General features: G+C 51.2%; 1 protein-coding gene across 3 annotated transcripts in view; it reads right to left on the bottom strand.

The window, feature by feature from the left end:
- Positions 1-21,874, bottom strand: part of VPS13D (vacuolar protein sorting 13 homolog D) — a 262,915-nt gene extending 241,041 nt beyond the window's left edge. For 2 of the 3 annotated variants that reach the window (XM_058675405.1, XM_058675416.1), the window contains exons 1-6: positions 21,672-21,873; positions 17,875-18,050; positions 12,369-12,446; positions 9,903-10,093; positions 9,729-9,809; positions 3,031-3,147 (exon numbers count right to left, since the gene is read on the bottom strand). In XM_058675405.1, the coding sequence (XP_058531388.1) occupies positions 3,031-3,147; positions 9,729-9,809; positions 9,903-10,093; positions 12,369-12,446; positions 17,875-17,971 (564 nt within the window). In that variant the 5' untranslated portion in view covers positions 17,972-18,050; positions 21,672-21,873. Of the gene's footprint in view, positions 1-3,030; positions 3,148-9,728; positions 9,810-9,902; positions 10,094-12,368; positions 12,447-17,874; positions 18,051-21,671 lie in introns of all 3 variants that reach the window. The other variant, XM_058675413.1, reaches the window with a different exon arrangement.
- Between the last annotated feature and the right edge of the window lie 577 nt (positions 21,875-22,451).

The following is a 22,451-nucleotide window of genomic DNA, read 5'->3' as shown; positions in this document are numbered from 1 at the left end:
TCCTCGACTGTTTTTCCAGGCTACAAGCAGGGAGCTGGATAGGAAACAGGGCTTCCAGGATTAGAACTGGCGCCCGTATGGGATCCTGGCACGAGCAAGGCGAGGACTTCAGCCACCAGGCTATGCACCAGGCCCATCCTAAACAATTTTTAATAGAAGTAAAAAAGACACACAGAAAGACCACCACATGAAGCTGGAGGCGGAGTCAAGGAACACCAGTCACGACTACAAAGAGAACAAGGACTCAGGCAGGTGCTTCCTCTCTCGAACCTGTGCCAGGAACCAGCCCGCCGACCTTGACTTCAGACTTCTGGCCTTCCAACCTAGAGAAAGCATGTCTGTTGTTTCGAGCCATCCAATCCGTGACAATGTGGCACCTTAGGAAGCTGAGCTTCATACTTTAAGTGACACAAAGTCACTAAAAGCTAGATATAGGCAGGTACAAAAATGCAGTGTGAGTTTTAGACACAGAACTCTGGAAACTATAAAACAGATTCCTCTTGGGCCCAACGCAGTAGCCTAGCAACTGAAGTCCTCGTCTTAAATGCGCCAGGATCCCATATGGATGCTAGTTCTAATCCCAGTCAGTCTGCTTCCAATCCAGTTCCGTTTGTGGCCTGGGAAAGCAGTCGAAGACGGGTAAAAGCCTTGGGATCCAGAACCCACATGGGAGACCTGGAGGAGCTCCTGGCTCCTGGCTCCTGGCTCCTGGCTCCTGACTTCGGGTCGGCACAGCTTCGGCCGTTGCAGTCACTTTGGGGAGTGAATCATTAGACAGAAGATCTTCCTTTTTGTCTCTCCTCTTTATATATCTGACTTTTCAATACAAATAAATAAATCTTTAAAAAAAAATTCTCCTTAAAAGAAAATATGGTTATTGAATGTGTCACAAGAATGAAAAGTTTGTGGCAACAAGTTGTGACGAAGAACATTTGATTACCCCGAGCTAACACATCCAGCTCCACACAGCCGCAAACACCTGACCCAGTGCTCTGTGACAATCCATCTTCTTCCATCAGTGCCACGACACAGTGATTAACATGCACAAGAAGAGAACAGATCAAAACATCCTGGAGGCCACAGACCTGGGCACTTGCGATGCCAGGCACCTGACGGAGGGGCTCACCCAGGACAGCCCTCTCTGGAAGCCTGTCATCATCTTGCCACTTTCCTTTCTTCCACTTCCCTGTTTGGTCAAAACGTCCTGCCCATGTCTCGAACGTGGCTCTTCCTCACTAGGCTGTGTGACTGTTCACGGAAATGAGCTGACACAGGGTGAGCCCCTCAGACAGCCTCAGCACGGCTGTCACCAGAGACCGAATGAGTGCAGGGGTGGAACTTCCAGCCCGACCCCACAGCCTCTGGGTGATGGGCAGGGGAACAGCCCCTATAAAGATTTCTGAATAATGAAATCTGTTAAGCTTCCAGGTTACTGAAGACTTGGTGAAGGGCAGGGGAGATCTTCCTGATGTGTCACCTGAACCCTTTATAATCAACTGCTAGTGGTACGAGAACTGCTGTCCTGAGTTCTGTGAGTCACCCTAGCTGACCCTGAGAGGGTGTGGGGACGTAGCAATGCCAACTGACTGTGGGCCAGTGGCAAGTACCAGTCATAACCTGGGCCATGCCACAGCTATCTGAAGTGGGAGCAGTCCTGTGAGGCTAAGCCTTTAAGCTTTGGGGTTGCCTTTAAATCATTACTATGAGAATGAAGTTAAACCTCAGGAAGCCCACTTGGAGTCTGCTGGAGAATTGCCTGGTGTGTAAGAAATAGTCCACATAGCTGGGGTCAAAAGCACTGTGTGCACCTGTCAGCGCACACGGCAGCCAGCAATGGGGGAGAGGGCAGGGAGGTGGCTGGGCTGGGCCAGGTCTCAGCACCGGAAAGGCAGCTGCACCTGTCCACAGCAATGCACTGCTGGTGCAGGCAGCGGGCTGGGCCAGACCCTGCACCAGACAGCGCACACGAGAGAGGGGTCTGAGGACCTCCCAGGCGAGGTTTCTCCGGGGCTTCCCAGCTGGACTGTTGTGCTCGATCCCTGACCTCAGAGAAAATTACACAGACCTGTAGTCTGACCCTGGTGCGCGTGCTGCAGGACTGGGCCACCTCAGCTGCTGACTCCCATGCAAGAATGAAGAGGATACCCAGACACACATGAAAGACAAGATCGCTGGTTCACCTAAACCAAAGAGGACCCTGAGTGTCTCTTCAAAGGATGAAAAGGAGGGCAGGTGAAAGGACAATCCAGGCCAGGCTTTAAAGCAAGCACCTAAGACCTAGGCCTGCAGACACACTGAGGTAGACAACGAGGCAATAGGCCTTAGAATTCCTCACCTCTGGTGCAACAAACCAACAAATTCTCAGATTAAGAGCACTCAAGTAACACCTCTCTGGGTCTCCAAGGCAACATCAAACAACCTCTGGCCCAGGTGTTGACTAGTCTGGTAACAAGGACCCGGCACTTTCTCCTCACCCACCCCTCAGGGAATCCCACCTCCTTCGCCCCAACATTCTCCACCTTAACTGGATAATCAGAGGCCCACATGGGTCTGCAACTCCCTCACCGTTGTATTAAACATTAAAATACAATTTTTAAAAAGCACTGTGTGAAGAGTATACAGAAATGGTGTGTTATCAGACAAGCATGAAACAGCAGTGAAAGCATCCCATAAGTATTCTTTTAAATCCTGAATGTGGAAGTCAGAAGAAAGCTGAGGACGAAGGTCAGGACAGGACAACCTTGGGCAAGCACTGCCCAGCAGCAGCTCACTCCGGAATACACATGGTACCACTGGAAAACCAAGGTGGAAACCCTTTCAGCTGCAAGGTTTCTTTGTATGTGAAATTAAAGTGATATAACAAAGGGTCAGACAAAAAGAAAACTATTTTCATATTTCAGCAAATTAAACTTGCTGCCTGCAGAGAACTGCACATGTGCCAAACAGTGTAAACAGGGCGAATGAGAACACAACCTCACTATGTGACAAGGGCACAGCATTCTGCCTCGTATGCATCACACACGTACTCACAGGCTCATTCACCGCGTTCTGCACGGACACTGTCTTAATGCAAACGCCAAATGCAAAAGGATGGGAAGGGCTGGTGACACCATCTTCAAAGCGTAGGTGGACATCTTGAATTTTTAACTGCAATGAGAAAAAAAAAAAAAAACATTTGATAACTGCTAGAGGTGGGGAACAAACTGCCATGGAGACAGTACGATAAAGCACAGCAGGCATTTTACATAAATGCATCACACACAGGGCCAGCACTCAATCAATTCCAACATGATATCAGGAGTATCAAAGGGCCCTTGGCAGAAAAGGTGCCCCAGCCCTGCTAAAGAAATACAAAAATACACGCAGATGCAGAATCTTCTGTCTCTCCTCCTCTCTGTATATCTGCCTTTCCAATAAAAATAAATAAATCTTTAAAAAAAAAAGAGGAAATACAAAATTACTCCTACTGCCTCGGGAAACGTGGTCTTGCCGCCCTGGCCCTCCTGACCCAGCCCTCCCACACGGGACACCAGCAGCAGCTCCTAGTTTCAGAACGCACAGCTCCAGACAACGCAGCCATCTGGGCAGTGAACCAGAAGATGGACAAGCTCTCCCCATCTCCGCCCCTCCACCGCATTCTGCCTTTCAAGTAGAAAAAAAAATCTTTAAAAAAAGATACAAATTAAAGCCACAATGAGGTATCAACTCTCATCCATTAAAATGGCTATAATCAAGACTGTCAAGAAGTATTGATAAAATGCTCAAACATTGTTGATGAAAATATATAATAATGCCGGGGGTGCCCCTATTCGATGGAATTCGGCCGCAGAACAGCACCAAACCTCGCGGGCACGTTCTCGGTCCCCCAGACCCAGGGGGCAACAGAGACCCCAGGTTAGCAGCCATGGGGTCCACCTCAGAGCCGAGCTAAGGCCTGAGCTCCACCCTGCTCCAGTTAGGCGGGAGCAGGGTACCTCGGGTGAGTTCCATTCGCCAAACCCGCAGCAGGGAGGCTGTGGGCGAGTACTCTGTTCTGGGCGGCCAGTGCACCAAGCGGTGCCAGGCTTTGCCTGCTGGCTGCCCGGCGGCGAACTCAGAGGTTTTTACGATGTGGAAAGCTATTTGGGGACACCCATCAGTAGGCCCAACATTGGTATAGGGGAGACAGGATTCCTTGCAATATCCAGGTACATAGGCTTGAATTTCTAGGACAACACACCCCCGCCCTCATTGGACGGTGAACGGGATTGGGAAATGGCGCGATCTAGGCCCCTCCGGCAGCTTGGAGGTTGCCAGGGGGATGCAGGATGAGGCGTCTTGCTCAGATCCTGACTCCAGCCACTAGGTGCTCGAGGCGAACTGTGCCCGGGCCTGCCAGGATGGAGCACAGGTCAAGCCGAGTTGGGCCATTGCACCTGCTACTCTGCTTGAACCAAGGACCCGAAGCCATAAAATCTAGGGCTGAGGCTAGGACAAATGAGAGAATGAAACAAGATGAGTCAGAGCAACCACCGGTAAGTGTATGATCTACGGCTAGTAACAGGCCCAGGGTGGGAGCCAAGGGGACACCCTAACCGGGTTTAGGCTCCCTCCAGGGGGAACGTGTGCTGGAATGGGGGCTGTGTTCTAACCTAGAAATAGTTGTAGTCTCCCAAGGCGCCAGTGTGGGCTGGGATTGGATGCACCGGACTGTGCCGGACCCCAACACTGTCTTGTGTCCTGGATGACCAAGGTAGACATGAGACTGGCTGGGCTTGGTCTCGACCCCCTACTGAGCCACTTGTGAACTGTATGTGGGTGTGGACGAGCCATGGCTGGGCTGGGACATCCTATAACAAGAATCAGAATGGGGTGAAAGCCAAACAGGTTAAGCCACTGTTCCTGCTAGGACAGGAGGTGAACTGAGAAGAGTTGGCTCAAAAACCCCCTGGTATGCGCATAACTTGGCAATGGGAGAGGCTCAGAGGGAGGTGCCTGGGCAACTCCTCTGCTAAGATACAGACCCTCCAGGTTAATGCAAGAAGTACGATAGGAAACAGCCCAGAATAGGCCATGGAAAATTTCCCACGGGCATGCATTTGGCACGGGATGGGGGCGGACCAGGCTGGGTCAGTGCATGTCATCCACTGGCTAATCCAGGCACCAGAACAGAGTGTGGGTTGGGCCGGTTTTGGTCGCGACAAAACCAGCGTACAATGTGGAATGCCAGGGCGAGGTTGCCGGTACTAGATTTGACTGCAGCGCCCACCCAGCACACGTGAGAACCGGGAAGGGCAGAACCGGCATGGGGATTTAGGGGCTGGTCCCCTCGCCGGACAGCTACCCCTACTGGAGAGCGTGGGCTGAGTTGGGGACAGACCACACTAAGCAGGGCTACAACACCTGAGCGCCGCATGGGAACTAGACCAGGGAAAAGCCAGGTTGAGTAAATTATCCCCTGCTGGGGCAAGCATAAATTAGGATGGATGAGGGCTGTAAGGACTTAGACGCAACACCAGCTGGCAGATGATGGCTCTGGGGGCCAATTCTGTTAAGTCAAATTGCGGAACCACCCGAAGAGTGCATAAATCAGGAGAGAGAGAGATCCAGGAGGGAAACAATAGGCTCCCCCCTCCTGGATCACTACTCCCGCGGGAGGACATGATAACATGGAAGGGGCCCAGGGTGGTTAGACAGAGAAGAACTCAACAACATCTGTGGGGGCTGGATGGCTGAGTTGGTGGGTTAAAACTAAGCTTTAAAACCCAGGGACAAATACAAGAGCTAAACAGGATGTGGGACAGACTGGACTAGTCTGCTATGCACACAGGTAAACCAGGATAGGGGACGGGCCTAGTGGGGATCATTGTAGGTCACCCTGACTAGGCTGCAGCCCCCACTGGCTGATGCAAGTGCCGAGTACGTGCTGGGCAGAAACAACCCGGTCTGCAACACCCACTGGTTCCAGTGCAACTCAAGTCCGAAAACAGAACCAGCCCAGGAAGTGCAACTACAAGCTGATTGAGGCGATGAACAGCTGGACTCAGAACCCTAGCCAAGAAAAGACAGAGGACAGAGCGGGTCAATCAACCATCTCAGATATATGTTGGCAGCGAAAAATGGGCGAATGAAGACTCTGTGATGGACAGTGTCAACCAGTGAACTCTGCAACGACCTCATCGAGCTGGGAGTGGCGAGACTGCGCGGGGGGGGGGGGGGGGTCCACCGTGGGGGAGGGGCATGGGGAGGAGTGGGGGGAATCCCAGAGCCTATGAAACTGTCACATAATGCAAAATAATTTTTAAAAAATACTTAGTTTTATTATGTTAAAACAAAAAAGAAAATGTATAATAGTGCAGCCTTTTTGGAAAACTATTTGGTAGCTCATTAAAATGTAAATGGCGCTCTCCCTGCTCAGGCTGGCAGCTGCTCTGGCCCAAGCTGTCAGGGTTACTGGGTGCCATCTCCCCCATGTTGTTCATTGGGAGCTAGTGGCCAGACCCACACGGGCAGCTGGGGCCGTGCCATGCAGCCCAGCAGTTCTCGTGGCACGATGCTGTGGCCATTGTGGGTACAGCTGTGCGAGCTGGAGGTACACGAGACGGAGGTGCCTCAGCCTGGTGAACATGCAGGAGTCGCTGCAGGAGAAGCAGCTGACCGTGGAGCAGCCGTGCTGGAAGAGCATGGCCAAGATGCCGCAGGCGCTCGAGGACTGGCGACCCGGGCAGCGGTGGCAGCAGCAGCGTAAGCACTGGGAGAAGGCGCAGGCTGACAAGAAGAGAGACAAGGAGGGCCGGGCTACAGGCAGAAGCCCAGGAGAGCCTGCCCTCCCACACGACCGCGAGGAGCGCCTGCGGGCCCTGGAGAGGCAGCACGAGCGTGTCAAGGAGAAGCAGCAGCAGCAGCTGAGGAACAGGGCGTGGGTCTCTGCCAGGACAGCACGGCGGCTCCTGCCGTCCACCATGGACCCTGCAGGCCCAGGTGCCTGAGCCTGGCCCTTCCCCAGCAAAGACTGCTGTGCCTCAAAAAAAAAAAGTAAACACAGTTCCTATTCAATTCTACCTTTACGTATTAACTCAGGAAAACCAAAGATATGTTCCTAGAACAATCTTTGCATGAAATTTCACAGCAACAGTATTCTATTCTTTTTTTTTTTTTTGAAGATTTATTTATTTTTATTACAAAGTCAGATATACAGAGAGGAGGAGAGACAGAGAGGAAGATCTTCCAACCGATGATTCACTTCCCAAGTGACCGCAATGGCTGGTGCTGCGCCGACCCAAAGCCAGGAACCTGGAACCCCCTCCAGGTCTCCCACATGGTGGCAGGGTCCCAAGGCTTTGGGCCGTCCTCAACTGCTTTCAGGCCACAAGCAGGGAGCTGGATGGGAAGTGGAGCTGTCGGGATTAGAACTGGCGCCCATATGGTATCCTGGCGTGTTCAAGGCGAGGACTTTAGCCACTAGGCCACACCGCCGGGCCCAACAGTATTCTATTCTTGAGGATTTATTTTATTTTTATTGGAAAGTCAGATATACAAAGAGAAGGAGAGACAGAGAAAGATCTTCTGTCAGATGATTCACTCCCCAAGTAGCCGCACTGGCTGGAGCTGAGCCAATCCGAAGCCATGAGCCTGAAGCTTCATCCAAGTCTCCCACATGGGTGCAGATTCCAAGGCTTTGGGCCGTCCTCGACTGCTTTCCCAGGCCACAGGCAGGGGGCTGGATGGGAAATGCGGTGGCCAGGATCAGAACCAGTATCCATATGGGATCCCGGTGCATTCAAGGCGAGGACTTTAGCCGCTAAGCTACAGTGCCAGGCCCCAGCAACTGACAAACAGGAGAAACAACTCAAATGTCTATCAACTGATGACTGGACTTCTGAAGACCCCCTGAGAACTGTGAAGGCTCCTGGCATGAGCACTCCCAGAAAAAGACTTGACCATACTTTAATCTGGCTTCCAGCAGCTGAAGCCACCTTCCCAGGAGTCACTGCCTAGAAAAGCCCAGGATCGTCTATAAGGGGCCAGTGCTCTGGCACAACAGGCTAAGCAGCTACTTGCAATGCCAACACCCCATTGGGGATCACTGGTTCAAGTCTCAACTCCCCTACTGCCAATCCAGCTCCCTGCTCCTGTGCCTGAGAGGGCAATGGGAGATGGCCTAAGTGATGGGCTTCAACCAAAGACCAGGATAGAATTTTTGGCTCCTGACTTCAGAGTGACTCAGAATTGACTGTTGTGGTCATTTGGAGAGTGAACCAGTGGACAGATCCTCTCTTCCACTCTTTCTACCTTTCAAATAAATAAATACATCTGTAAAACAAAAGTCTTCATTAAAACTAAACTAACAAAGTGCATGGCACCATGGTAATAGGTTAAGACTCCGCCTGCAGCACCAGCATCCCATATGGACACCCATATGGTTCAAGTCCTGGCTGCTCCACTTCCAATCCAGCTCCCTGCTAATAGTCTGAGAAAGCAGCAGAGAAGGGCCAAGTGCCTGTGTTCCTCAACACACATGGGGGACAAACAGTAAACCTCCGGCTTCAGACCAGCCCCATTCCGACTGCTGCGGCCATTTGAGGAGTGAGCCAGAGGATGGAAGATGTCCATCTCTCCTTCTTTCTCTGTGACTCTGCCTTTCAAATAAAAATAAATCTTAAAAAAAGCTAAACCAATAGAGAAATGACTGATTTGAAATCAAAACCAATGGCAGCCAAAAAACCAACTGCTTGAAACAGAACTCAAAACAGCCACTTCAACTGTGCCGATATTTTTGTCATTGTGATGAAAGTGACAGCATCCTTTGAACACATCGGACTGTGTCACCTTGGTATTGCCCAAAAAACACCTTAGAAGCAGTAAAATGGGCAATGTCTTAAGACAGTCAGGAAAATCAGTGTGGATCCTGATTCAGATTTTGAAAGCAAAACACACTATAGTTAAAGTGGAAAATGTGGCCACAAGCCCCAGTCGGGCAGCTCACCAAACTGTCACCAGCGGCACAGCTGGGGGTCAAGTACTTAGTGGGCCGCCCACAGACACCTGGGACTTGAGCCAGACCCCATGTCCCCACTGCCACTCAATTCACAGATGAAGCAATGAAGACCTAAGAGATCAAAGACCTGCCCTCACTTCAGTTAGACGCTCACCAAAGCTTCGAGATCCACTTCTTAGGGGGCTAAGTCTGGCCTGCCAACATGAAGACACTGCTTGGGTTGCCCATTTCCCACAGCAGAGAACCTGGGTTCGAGTCCCAGCTCTGCTCCCAACTCTAGCTGCCTGCTAATAGACACCCCAGAGGTGAAGCATGCCATTTTTTAAGTTCTTGGGTCCCTCCTACCCAGATCAAGTTCCTAGCTCAAAGCTTCAGCCTGCCCAAGCCCTGGCCAGTACAGGTGTCTGGGAAGTGAACCAGCGGAGGGGAGCTCTCTGTTTTCTCTGCCTCTCAAAAACCAGAAACGAACAAAAATTGTAGACCAAAGTACAGTAAGGGAAATAGAAGTGTAATGAAAACTCTTACTTCAGCCGAGACAAGAAAAACCTGTACCTCCCACAGAGCACAAGACTTGCTTTTCAGGTTTGCCCTTTGGCCCAGCCAACCACAGGGCATACGGGCGGGTGCAGCCAACCACAGGGCATACGGGCGGGTGCAGCCAACCCTCTACATCCTATGGGAACAAGTACAACACCATGAAGCCCGAGACACCGCCTCCATGTGTATACCTTGTGAAAGTCAAGGGACTTACTTCAATGTTCTCCACAATTCTCGTGACAACAGAGGCAGTGACTGAATACCAGTAGGACTCCCCTTTCTGCTGGCGCTCGCTCTGCAAGGGAAAGAGCCAGTGTTAGTGGAATCCAGCTCTTCTGCTCATCCGGTGAGGGTCACGAGGGCTCTACAGCAAACGTCTCTGGCTTGCCTTCCATTTTTCCTCCAGAGCTTGCAATAGCGCTTTCTTGCGCTCTCTTTCCAGCTGCTTCTCCTTTTCATCGTTGAAGTCCTGTATTTTTTCAGGGGCTCCAATTAAGTGCAGGCTAGAGATGGAGATCACCCAAGGGTCCACGTGGGGGCGATAAAAGGGAATCTGAAGGGTTACTTTGCCAATGAAACCTGGAAGAAGGAAAGTCTTGGTAAATGCCGCTACACATTTCTAAGTCTTTATCCTTAGAAAAAAAAAAAATTTATGGGCCCGGCGGCGATGGTCTAGCGGCTAAAGTCCTCGCCTTGAACGCCAGGATCCCATATGGGCGCCGGTTCTAGTCCCGGCAGCTCCACTTCCCATCCAGCTCCCTGCTTGTGGCCTGGGAAAGCAGTCTGGGACGGCCCAAGGCCTTGGGACCCTGCACCGTTGCACTCACTTGGGGAGTGGATCATCGGACGGAAGAGCTTCCTGTCTCTCCTCCTCTCTGTATATCTGACTTTGTAATAAAAATAAATAAATCTTAAAAAAGAAAAAAAATTTTTTTAGCTTTAAGGAGCAAGTATTTACTTAGCCATTTCTTTTTTTTTTTTTTTTTTTAGATTTATTGTATTTTTATTACAAAGTCAGACATACTGAGAGGAGGAGAGATAGAGAGGAAGTGGAGCTGCCGGGATTAGAACCAGAGGCCATATGGAATCAAGGCGAGGACCTTAGCCACTAGGCCACACTGCCGAGCCCTGCCATTTCTTTTTTAAGTAAAAATAAGGGGCAGGCTTTGGCACACATGAAACAAGCATAAGCCAGCGGGGATCTGTAAGTAGGCATTGGGGAATCAAGCCGGAAGAAGCTCTTATCAAACACAACATCTCTCCTCTAGAAACCTTCTCCTCATGTGGTCTACATCCTGAACCTCCTGTGGGAAGTGTATTTCTTCCCACAGCAACTGTTTAAGCCCATGGACACAAAACTAATTTGCTAATGACTATCTGGCTTATTAAGTTAGGAGTTAGTTAGGTGAGTCCGGTAGTTACCACTTTAGACTGCACCTCATCTAACATGCCCATTCCACAGCAGTAGCTGATACTGCAGTGACACACCGCCAGCCACGGAGAACCCGGCCTCCTGAGAAGGCTGACTAGCCTGGCAGCCGGGGCTGCTTATTCTCCAACTCAGCCTCAGAGAATGCAAACCCTCAGGCCAAGGCACCACTACAGAAAACAATGTGTAAGAACATCTGAACTGTCCTAATACGTCCCTCTAAGAGCCACACGGCCCAACTACCACGCTGGCTCTCAGAGCAGCACAGGTTAACAGAGCATGCTCGTTACCCATGGAGACCCGCGATGCCAGCAGAACCAGTCGGCTGATTCAAGGCACAATAACACCACTGACAACGGCATTTTTCAGGGCCAGCATTATGGTACAGTGAGTTAAACTGCCAACTGTGATGCCAGTACCCCTTCTCAGACCATTGGTTCGAGTCCTGGCTGCTCTACTGCTACCGCACCTGGGGAAGGCAGCACAGAATGGCCTGAAACTTGGGCCTGGCCACCCACACAGCAGGCTCAGAGCCACAGCCATTCTGGCCATTTGGGGAGTAAACTAGAGGATGGAAGATCTTTCTGTAACTGTCTTTCAACCAAATAAATATTTTTTGAAAATGGTATTTGACAACAGCAAATGACTGTCATCCAGTAACAAATTAAGAAAGTTTACAACAAATGATTTTAAAAACTAGATTATCTAAAAAAGTGAAAAAAATTTTATAATAAAACTTATGATTTAACTGAAACCATATGCCAAATTTCACAACAAAGAATTTTAATAATAATTAGTACACAATTGCAATTCTCACTAACTGGAGGAAGGACAGATAGCCTTCAATAGGTATAGGACAACAAAATATAGTAATATGGCTATTTAAAAAAAAAAATAGTAGAAACTTTAATCCATTTCTCCCACAGTCTCTTGTAATTCTCTTTTGGATACATCTCTGAGTCACCATTCCTTGGGCCTCTGCACCCACGTGGGAGACTGGAAGAAGCCCTTGGCTCCCAGTCCAGCCCCACTCAGCCCCAGCTGTTGCTGCCACCTGGGGAGAAAGCTAGAGATGGGAAGAGCTCTAGCAGAGCTAGCTACAGAGAGGAGGGGAGACAGAGAGCTGCCATTTCTGCTTTACTCCCCACATAACAGCAACAGCCAGCGCTGGGCCAGGCTGAAGCCAGGAGCCAGGCGTTCTCTCCAGGTCTTCCACATGGGAGCAGAGCCCAAAGAGTTGGGCTGTCCTCAGCTGCTTTCCCAGGCACATTATCAGGGACTTGACCAGAAGTGGAGCAGCTGGGACTAAAACCAGAGCCGTTAAGGGATGCCAGCATTGTAGTGGCAGCGTAACATGCTATACCACAACTCCAGCCCAAGGTCTAAGAGCTCAAAATATCTCCCGTCTCCCTCAGTTCCACATACCAGCTTTGACTTCAAATGGCAACTCCAGTTCTTTCAAAGCATCTTTCTTTAATGGCAAATTTTCTAATTCAACAGCACCTAAAATTAAAAACATCATCATGTGATAGTGATCCAATCAAAGAGTAGCCGCCAACTATGTGCAGAGCACTGAAGCTGAAGGAAAAGCCTTACAACCAGACCAGGGTTAAGCTGGCTCCGCTGCCCGCCTTTCCTCACCACCCACTCTACCACACCTGGCAAAGCGGAGACACAGCAGCCAGCCAAGAGTTCAGACGAGGCTCAAACTGTTGCTGTAACAGGCAAGATGGTATTTTATGCTTTATACGGTATCTGTTGCATATTCTTTATTTTTAACAAGCTTTAAAAATGTAAGAGCCATTCCGAGCCTACACGTCAGACACAGCCCACAGGCCATTAGTTCTGGCTAATATTTCCCAGAAGACAGCAACATCCACCCACTCTGATCAAAGGCAGGCTCCAGGGTCCCACCCCAGCCCCACTAAAGCAGAAACCTCTGCAACTGAAACCCAGCAATCTGCAAAGTTCCCCCAACCCTCACCCCACTCCCCAAGCCCACCCTTGCACAGGGAGTATGGTGCACACAGTGTTGGAAAGCACATGGTTTAGCTCATTAAAACTGACCTTCCAGGGTCTGGCAAGATGGTTCAATTGCCTAATCCTCTCCCAGCCCAGGATCCCACATGGGCGTGCCAGTTCATGTTCCAGCTGCTCCATTTCCCACCCAGCTCCCTGCTTGCGGCTTGGGAAAATGGTAGCAGATAGCCCAAAACCTTGGGACCAGACACCCACCAGGGAGACCTGAAAGAAGCTCCTGGCTCCTGGCTTTGGATCGGCTCAGCTCTGGCCATTGTGACCATTTGGGGAGTGAACCAGCAGATGGAAGATCTTTGTGTCTCCTTCTTTGTAAATCTGACACTCCAATAAAAATAGCTAAGTATTTTTTTAAATTATACTAATAAAAGAGTGCCTCCACCTGTTCTCTGTACCTCCACTACAGGTGCAATATGTGGTCTGAAGGCAAAAGCACGAAAAGAATGCAACCAGAGCCAGTTCTCAGGATGACTCCAATCTAGAAACCCAGACCCCGGAGGAGCTGGCTCTGCCTCTCAGGACTGAACCACCATTCAGTCACAGCCACAGGTGATCCCCACTCCATGAGAACACAGCGAAAAGGCAGGATGCCCAGGCCCAAAATGCTGGAAAGACAGCCATTGTTTTTATAAAAGTGTTTGCATGACACAAGTCGATTTCTGAGCCACTTAAACCTAAGATGTACATCTTCAGGATCAGCGAATACAGACAACCACCATGAACTAGCTACAAAGGACAAGCCTTTCACTCCAAATACCAAAAAAAAAAAAAGGCAAGAAACCTGATTATTCTCCCTCTAAATGACTGTTTAGAACCTGTCAGTTACTGGTTTCTAAAAAACTCAAGTCCAGCAATTTGGCGGACTCCAAGCGAATACACTGAATTCATTTTCTGGTTTTTGCAAGAGTGTTTGTCCAGATGCGCTTTCATATATTTTTAAGACTAATCGCAAGGAAACACTGTTAACCCTAGCAAAACAACCTAATTCCCACAGGAAGGAAAAAAGATCATTAAGGGGGATTAAAAAGTATTTTTACATGGCATCATTAGCTGAAAGTGACTTAATTCAAGGCGGCAAGCATCTATGCAGGTTTTGCTGCTGTCCAAGAGCTTCGTTTCCTTCTGGAACAGCCTATTTGTCAATGCCCCACCCAACCTGTCACAAAGGCTGGCAGGCCCTAGTTTTCCTGGCTGCTAGGTTGCCTTGTGGAAGTGAGAAGACCTTTAGGTGACTCACATCATGGAAACAAAAGAAGCTAAAGTGCACAGAGAGCACAGTGAGGCACAGGCAGAAGGAACAGCAAAGAACGAGGAGGGAAGACGGCTCACAGAACTAAAAAGCTAAGGGGCCAGGCAAAACACAGCAGTGCCTCAAGACTGGCCGCTTCCTGTACCCACCCGCCTGGCACACACCCACAGGGCCCTGCCTCCAAGGGGCAGGCCAAGCACCCAAGTCGGGTAAGATGTTACAATCGGCAGCTCTGCTCACTTACTTCCAGGCAGACAGCTCACCGGCTTATTCATGGACGCCAATCCCAGACTCCTCCCCTCACATCACTAGGAAATCCACTCAGTAAAAGCAGGATGCAGTACAGGGCGGTCACTTGCCAGCAACCTCTAACAAGCAAAAAGCCACGCTCATCTGCTCCCAGGGACTGAAGTGCTAGCCTGATACTCAGAGTTTATATGAAAAGACAGCAAAAAGAATTGCAGTTCTGGGTTACAGATACACAGATGCTCACAGACCCATGTACCCTGCAGGCTCGGGCCCATGTCACCCACTGAAACCCTGCTAAGAGCCTCTAAATCGACGGCTTCTTCACAGTAGCTCCCCCAGACCCTCTAGACAGAACGAAGGATTCTACCCGCCTTCACACTCCATGCATCTCGCCTCCGGTCCAGGGTAACAGGTACTGAACAGGTGCTGTCCTGTGTTACTACATGATACACTTCAACAAGTTAACAGCTCTCTGAGGGTGGGAGGGCAGAGCTGTGGGTGGACTATCAGCAGCAGGCACCACTTAGTGAGATCTGGCTATGTGCATGCATTGTCTCATTTAATTCTCACAACATAAAGAAATACCTCTAGCCTCACAAGTTTTGAGACGATGAAGAACGAGGTCACAAAGAGATTTTCACCCTAGAGCCCTAAGCCTCAGGCAACAGCAGGGAGGAGAGGCGAACAGGCCTCCGCAGCCTGCCCAGCGGCGGCGGTGCTACCAGCTCTGAGGCAGGCCAGCCTGCGACCTTCAGTCTGAACTCAGGCTCTGCTACTCCTTCCCTTTTGCTATCAATCCAGACACACTTTGCCCAAAGCAAAAGCTCAACTAATGTTTGCCGAATGACTAACCCTGTGAAATCTTAACTCCAGTGTCCTTCAGCTGCTCATGTCACTGCGCATTCCCCATCACTGCCTGTGCACAGTCGCCTCCTGAAATCCAACCCACCAGCCAGTCCTAGGCTGCTGGACAGGGCAATGGTAATGATGCTAACGCCTAGCACACCACACAGCCCCGCAGCCCACATTCAGAACTTTAAAAGACAATATGATTTCCAATTCACAGAACAGAAAACTGAAGCAAGAAGCAGATTTGCCCAGGGTATTGGTAAACGGAGGAACTGAAATCATACCCACACTGTGGCTATGAAATTCAGAAGCCTGACCACTACTTCAGTCTCCCTGCATCTCCCAAAGCATCTAGATTAGCCCCTGTTTGCAGATGGCTTCAAAGAACATTGCTCTTTCTCTCTAGGACTTGGCACAGCCATCTCACCAGCACCCAAACAGCGTCAGGGCTTCACAAAGCCCTTCTCTCAGTGCCTGCCACTATCCCCTGCAGTGCAGTGTACCTGCGACCCATAAACGTGGGCTCCCACATCTTTTACAATTTTTTAAAGATTTATTTATTTTTGGGCCCAGCGGCGTGGCCTAGTGGCTAAGGTCCTCGCCTCTAACATGCTGGGATCCCATATGGTCACTGTTTCTAATCCTGGCAGCTCCACTTCCTCTCTAGCTCTCCTCCTCTCTGTATATCTGACTTTGTAATAAAAGTAAAATAAATCTTATAAAAAATTTATTTTCTATTGAAGAGACAGATTTACAGAGAGAAGGAGAGACAGAGAGAAAGATCTTCCATCCGCTGGTTCACTCCCCAAGTGGCAGTGAAAACCGGAGCTGAGCTGATTCGAAACCAGGAGCCAGGAGCCTCTCCCAGGTCTCCCACACAGGTGTAGGGTCCCAAGGCTTTGGGCCACCCTCTACTGCTTCCCCAGGCCACAAGCAGGGAGCTGGATGGGAAGTGGAACTGGCACGCCCATATGGGATCCTAATGGTTGCAAGGCAAGGAGTAAGCCACTAGCCTACCACGCCAGGCCCATGGACCATAACAACACTTAAGAAAGAGAAAGCACCTTTCCATTCCACAAACAGCTCTCAAATCCCACAAATTCATTCAAAGCCACAGAGAAGAACACTTTCTAAAGAGGAAATAACACATAAAAGTAGCTCCAGGCACACAAACAGTTGCTGTAACCAGATGTATTTTGTGTAAAATGAAGAGGTTAGAAATCAGCTATTGGTCTTGACTGATAAATCTGACACCATAAATGTCTGCGCCCATTCAGTTCTTCAGCACCTGCTCTTCCTGAGAGAGCATTCTCTTGCTGGCAAAGTGGTGGTCTGCACTTCTCTTCCTTGGCCTCATCTCACACAACTTACGCTGGCGTCAGTTCCAACATGTCTAGGGACCAGACACCAAGCGACCAGAGGGGAACCTGACATACCATCTGTGTCTTGAAGGCATCCACTTCCTGGACAGGCAGGTCACTTTCGCTTTCTACTTATATCTCCCTTTTGGCAACAGGAGGAAAAGCAGAAGACCAGGAAAGCAGCCACTTCCGCTTCCCACGCAAGGAAGACAACTGTGGCTGCAGCCCTTGGCTAGACGTGTCAGAAAAACTCAGAAAGGACAAGTGAGCCCCTGGGGTTCAACTGGTACACTAGGCCAACACCTCTGCCACTGCTAGTTCTCCCAGCCTGTCCGGGGCCCCCTGAAACGTACCTCCAGGAAGCTGGGCTCTCCCTGCGGCCAAGGCCTGCCTTCTGCCTCCGACGCTTTCACGGGCCTGCAGACTGACCTCGCCCTCTCACTGGGTAAGGGCTCCATTATAAGTAGACCCAAGCGAAGTTCCATTAAAACGAAGAACACGAGAAGAGGCGGTTTCCAATTCCCACACTAAATCGTGGGCTGCATGTGCCAAGCACAGGCCAAGAAGATCTCAAGGGCCTCACACTGCAGGCCGTCCTGCTACCACCAGCCCGCCACGAAGCCCACTGAAGCCCTCACGGGACGAGTTCCCAGCGCTCTGCCGGGCGGTCATTTAGGATGATCGTTATGCCAGAGGCTGCTGGTTTTCACACATTATTCCACTTGATCACTGGCAATCTGTAGAAATCTGTTTCCCTAGTTCTAAAGAAACTGAAGCTCAGAATTTCAATATTAGCAATTTCAAAATTAGTAATGAAACCATAGTTGAAGCCAAAGTTAATGAAACTGTCACTACAACATGGCTGCCTCCACAATGCTCCATAAAAAGAAAATATTTTTAAAAACATACCAACCATAGTACACACAGTAACCAGAATTATTTCACTTCCAAAGAATTTAATCATTCCCTAAAATCTACACCAATATAGCCACATGCTTCAGTTACTCTACAATAATCAGCAGTCGTTTGGGAGAAGATAATTACCTTTTAGACACGTTTAGTACAAAACCAGCTGGGTATTAGTTTTTGCTACTGTCAACAGAACAAATACATACATACAGAGAGAAAAACAGAAACGCAGCCCCTGCCAAGTCACACTTGACCAAAGGGTACACATGCCACTCACCTTTGAGAAGTGCCACGGAGAGCTGGTCAGTGTTCAGGTTATTGACATATTTCCCCAAATAGGTATTGAGAACCCAGGCGACAAGACCTTCCAACATGACTATGTTCTCAGGAAAAGATGTTTAAAAAATCATGCATCACTTTTTATTCTTTTTTCACTCATGGTTATGGAATAATCTATAAAAGGAGGGGGAAAAAATCAGCAGAAAACTGGATGATTTTCTAAGTTGACTTCCTACTCCGCCTGACGGGAGGTAAACTAAAGAACAGGTTTTAAAAAGATGGGGGCAGCAGCATGTACCACGTCAGTAAACGCAGGCTGTCTGACACCTCTACATTTCCATACACTAACAAGTGTATTCGATGCTCTTACAAGTGGACCAAAAAGTACCTCTCATTCAACATCTGTTCAGCTTTCAGATAACCTGCTCAGGGGTCTGCCTTCCCATTAGACTGCCCTGATCAGTGAGTTCTCAGTTGCCTGTGACCTGGCAGTGTCCAGGGACACTTCCCATCACCCTGACTGTGGCAGCTGCTGTTGGCATCCGGCGAGTAGAGACAATGGGGGCTACGTCCTCTTTACAGCACAAGGCAAGCCCCTCACAGCCGAGAATGACCCGGCCCAAGCATCAACAGAGACAACACTGCCCACGAAAGGCAAAGATGCCCTCTGACATCTTTGTATGAATGAAACTTACCTTCTGCAATGATCCTCACCAGACTGCCCCAACTACGTTCTACAAATCTCTTCTTGAGGCTCATTCATAAAATAATACAAACGAGAGGGAGAAGGCAGTGCCTTGGCACCTTCTGCAGTGCCTGGGGCCTGCATTATGGTACCTGGGCACAAAACTATGCTGACAGAATGAACTTCCTCAGCCAATAGTTACAAAAACCAGAATCCTCTAGGCCAGCAGGGGACGTTGTTAACTGCCTCATCAGAGGATAGAAAGCAGAACAGGTTGGACCACTCTCATGGCCAAGCTTTGCAGCTTGCTCCTAAGTCTGGGGCTGCACCAAAGTGGAATTTGTCAACCAACAAACTTTGGAAAGATTTTCTCAACCCCAGATCAATGAAACTGAACACACATCAGCGCTATCAAGACAACTCAAGAAACACCTTCAGGGGTCCAGCACCGAAGCCTAGTGGCTAAAGTCCTCGGTCTCTCGAGCACCAAATGGACAACTGTTCATGTGCTCTACTTCCCTTCCAGCTCCCTGCTTGTGGCCTGAGAAAGCAGCCGAGGATGGCCCAAAGCCTTGGCACCCTGCATCTGCATAGGAGACCTAGAGGAAATTCCTGGCTCCTGGCTTCGGGTCGGTGCAGCACCGGCCATTGCGGTCACTTGGGGAGTGAATCATCGGATGGAAGATCTTCCTCTCTGTCTTTCCTCCTCTCCATATATCTGACTTTCCAATAAAAATAAATTAAAAAAAAAAAAAAAAAGAGTTAACATGAGAGCCCAGCACGGTAGCCTAGAGGTTAAAGTTCTCACCTTGCACACGCTGGCAGCGCTGAGATCCCATATAGGTGCCAGTTCTAATGCTGGCATCCCAGCTTCCCTTTTAGCTCCCTGCCTGTGGCCTAGCAAAGCCAAAGCCTTGGGACCCTGCACCCCCATGGGAAACCCAGAAGAGGCTCTGGGCTCCTGGCTTCAGATTGGCACAGCTCTGGCCACTGCAGCCACTTGGGGAATGAATCATCAGCCAGAAGATCTTCCTCTCTGTCTCTCCTTCTCTAAAACTAACACTTACATTTATACAGGTACTCAACACAGCTACTGTGCACCTGCTCCCGCTTTGGGGCAAAAAAACTACTTCCCGCAACATGTTGCGGGAAGGCCCCCTCCCTACTATGCCAGACACTCCAGAGTCAACGAAGCAGGCACTCTGCTTGGAAGCAGCCTGCTTTGGGGGTCCTCTCCTAGCCCTGAGCCCCCCTCAAGTGAGGGACACCAAAGCCTACCACCTGAACAGCAGCCCAGTCACAAAGCCCCCAGAAGTGCTAAGCCACCGCTATGCCACCCTCTGAGACTGACTTGTCAACAGAATCTTCCCCTGCCAGACAATACACACTTTTTTTTTTTAATTCCAAAGTCAGATATACAGAGAGGAGAAACAGAGAGGAAGATCTTCTGCCCATTGATTCACTCCCCAAGTGATCGCAACGGCCCGTGCTGCACCAATGGGAGCCAGGAGCCCTTCCGGGTCTCCCACACAGGTGCAGGGTGCCAAGGCTCTGGGCCGTCCTCAACTGCTTTCCCAGGCCACAAGCAGGGAGCTGGATGGGAAGTGGAGCTGCCAGGACTAGAACCGGTGCTCATATGGGATCTCGGTGCATTCAAGGTGAGGACTTTAGCCGCTAGGCCATCGCGCAGGGACCAAGATACACTTTTATTTATTGACAATGAGTTCAAAAAAATTGGTAAACTATTTCCTCATTTTCTGTTTAAGGTCGCAGTTGTACCATGCCACCAATCTGCTAGGGATGACTGGGCATTTGTTTAAAGACATGGTTACAGGAGCAAAATTTTTAAAACAAGAAATGTTTAACAGTCTGAATAAAAGGAGCATTGCTCTATCGCAACGGTAAGCAAGTAAATGAAAACAGAATGTGAAACTAATCCGGTGCCTGAGGGACCTGCAGGCGCACCAGGAGGAGGAGCCAAAGCAGAGTACTCCTCATTACTGTGGCTGCTACCACTAAGTCCAGCCCTCATTGCCAGCGCTCTGAAGTGCCAGCCACACACGCTCTCCCCAAAGGGAAAACCACTGCCAACCACACACAAGTTGTCCACAAGCTCAGGCCGTGTCCGGCTGGCTCTGAAGGTGGAAGAAGTAAAAGCCCAGGTGAAAAACACACGGAGCGGGTGGGAGGGGGTGCTGTCACAGGTCCCTGACCCTGCTCGGGAGGCCCAGACCAGCCAGCACCCCCAGCAGCTCTAAGAGGCCACTTCCAAGGATTCCCTTTAGGAATCCGGCGGCAGGAAAGGGCGCCAGATCGACCAGAATCCCCAAGTGTTTACAGTCCAGCAGGGCTCCCGGGTAGCTGCCTGGCGTTGGCCCCCACCCCACCATGGGACAGGTGTCCCTGGGCACAGGGGCAGGCAGCCGGGTGTGACCTTGAGCCAGGCCCCTGCCCGGCCAGGCTGCCAGACCCGGGAACAGGCAGATCTGGCAACTGGAGCGGGGCGTCCCTCCCCGAGGGGGCCAGGGAGCTCCGGGCCCGGAGTGCGGGGGAACGCGGGCCGCCCGCCCTAAGCCCTAAGTCCCCCTCCGGGGTCCCATACAAAGTCTGGAGGGGCTGGTGCCGGTGGAGGGAAGGAGAAGACCAGGAACCAAGCTGGGTTTGGTGTGATCCCCACCTCACCCTCGGCTCGCCTAAAGAGGTTGGTTAGAGGTAGTGGACGCCCCCTTCCCGGGCGTCAGAGGAAGACTTGGGCAGCACGCGGGGGGCTCGCACCGCGGCCCCAAGGCGGAGAGCTGCCAGCCCGAGGCGCCAGGCTGCTGGGACCCCAGCCAGGGACCCCGGGCTGGCTGCATTCTGCCCGGCTCTGGCACTCAGCAGTCCCCGCCGGGAGGGCGCCCAGGGAGCCGGGAGGGCGCCCAGGGAGCCGGGAGGGCGCCCAGGGAGCCGGGAGGGCGCCCAGGGAGCCGGGAGGGCGCCCAGGGAGCCGGGAGGGCCCGGACGCCGGCGCCCGCGCGCCGCGCTCCCCAGCAGGGCCCGAGCGGCCGCCCGCCAGCCTGCGCCGACCCTGCCTTCCCCGCCGGCCCGCGCCGGCCCTGCCCGGCCCCTACCTGAGGTGTCGCCGGCCGCAGCCCCAGCCCGGCTCTGCCTGCGCTCTGCCGCTCCTCAATGGCGCAGACCGGCGGCGCTCAGGCCCGCCCCGACCCGATCAATCGAGCGGGCGACGCGCCGGCGCCTGGCCAGCCGAGCGCCGAGCCATCGAGGAGGCGCCCCCTGGCGCCTGCTGCCTCTGCCAAGAGCCGCTGGGTCGGGCTCCCGAGGCGGGGAAACTGAGGCCCAGGGGATAGCCGGACTCAGGGAGGACTGGGGTCCGGCTTATCGCCCACGTGGAAGGCGCGACTGCCCTTTAATGTGCTTCGCGCAGTCTGTCCTCCACCCGCGCAGCAGCCACTAGGGACTACTGGGGCAGGCCACTTCCTTCCCTTCTTAAGACAGCATCCCGGCCATACTCCCGGGAACACCCACACCCTTGCAGTTGCGTGCATTTGCGCATCCCAGGGTCCCGGTGGGTTTGCTTCCTTCCAATTCCAGCCGCTCTTTCCTGCCCTCCCTCCCCCACCTTGTGTCCCAGCTGTGTCGGATTCCTCCTGCCTCCTGCCTTCCAGGCCTTCCCAGGCAGGAAATGCAATGCAAGTTACACGCACTAGCAACATAGGCGATCACTGCACTTTTTTTTTTTTTTTTTTTTTTTTTTAGGATATATTGGAAAGACAGATTTTCAGGAGAGGGAGACACAGTGAGAGGTATTCCATCCACTAGCTCATTCCCTCAAATACCTGTGACAGCCCCTGGCTGGGACTGCTGAAACCGGGAGCCTGGATTCCCCTCTG

Source organism: Ochotona princeps, chromosome 2 (assembly GCF_030435755.1).
Source record: "Ochotona princeps isolate mOchPri1 chromosome 2, mOchPri1.hap1, whole genome shotgun sequence".
NCBI classification, from domain to species: Eukaryota; Metazoa; Chordata; class Mammalia; order Lagomorpha; family Ochotonidae; genus Ochotona; species Ochotona princeps.
Note: the sequence above shows the minus strand (reverse complement) of the source record. Positions and strands in the feature narration are given on the sequence as shown.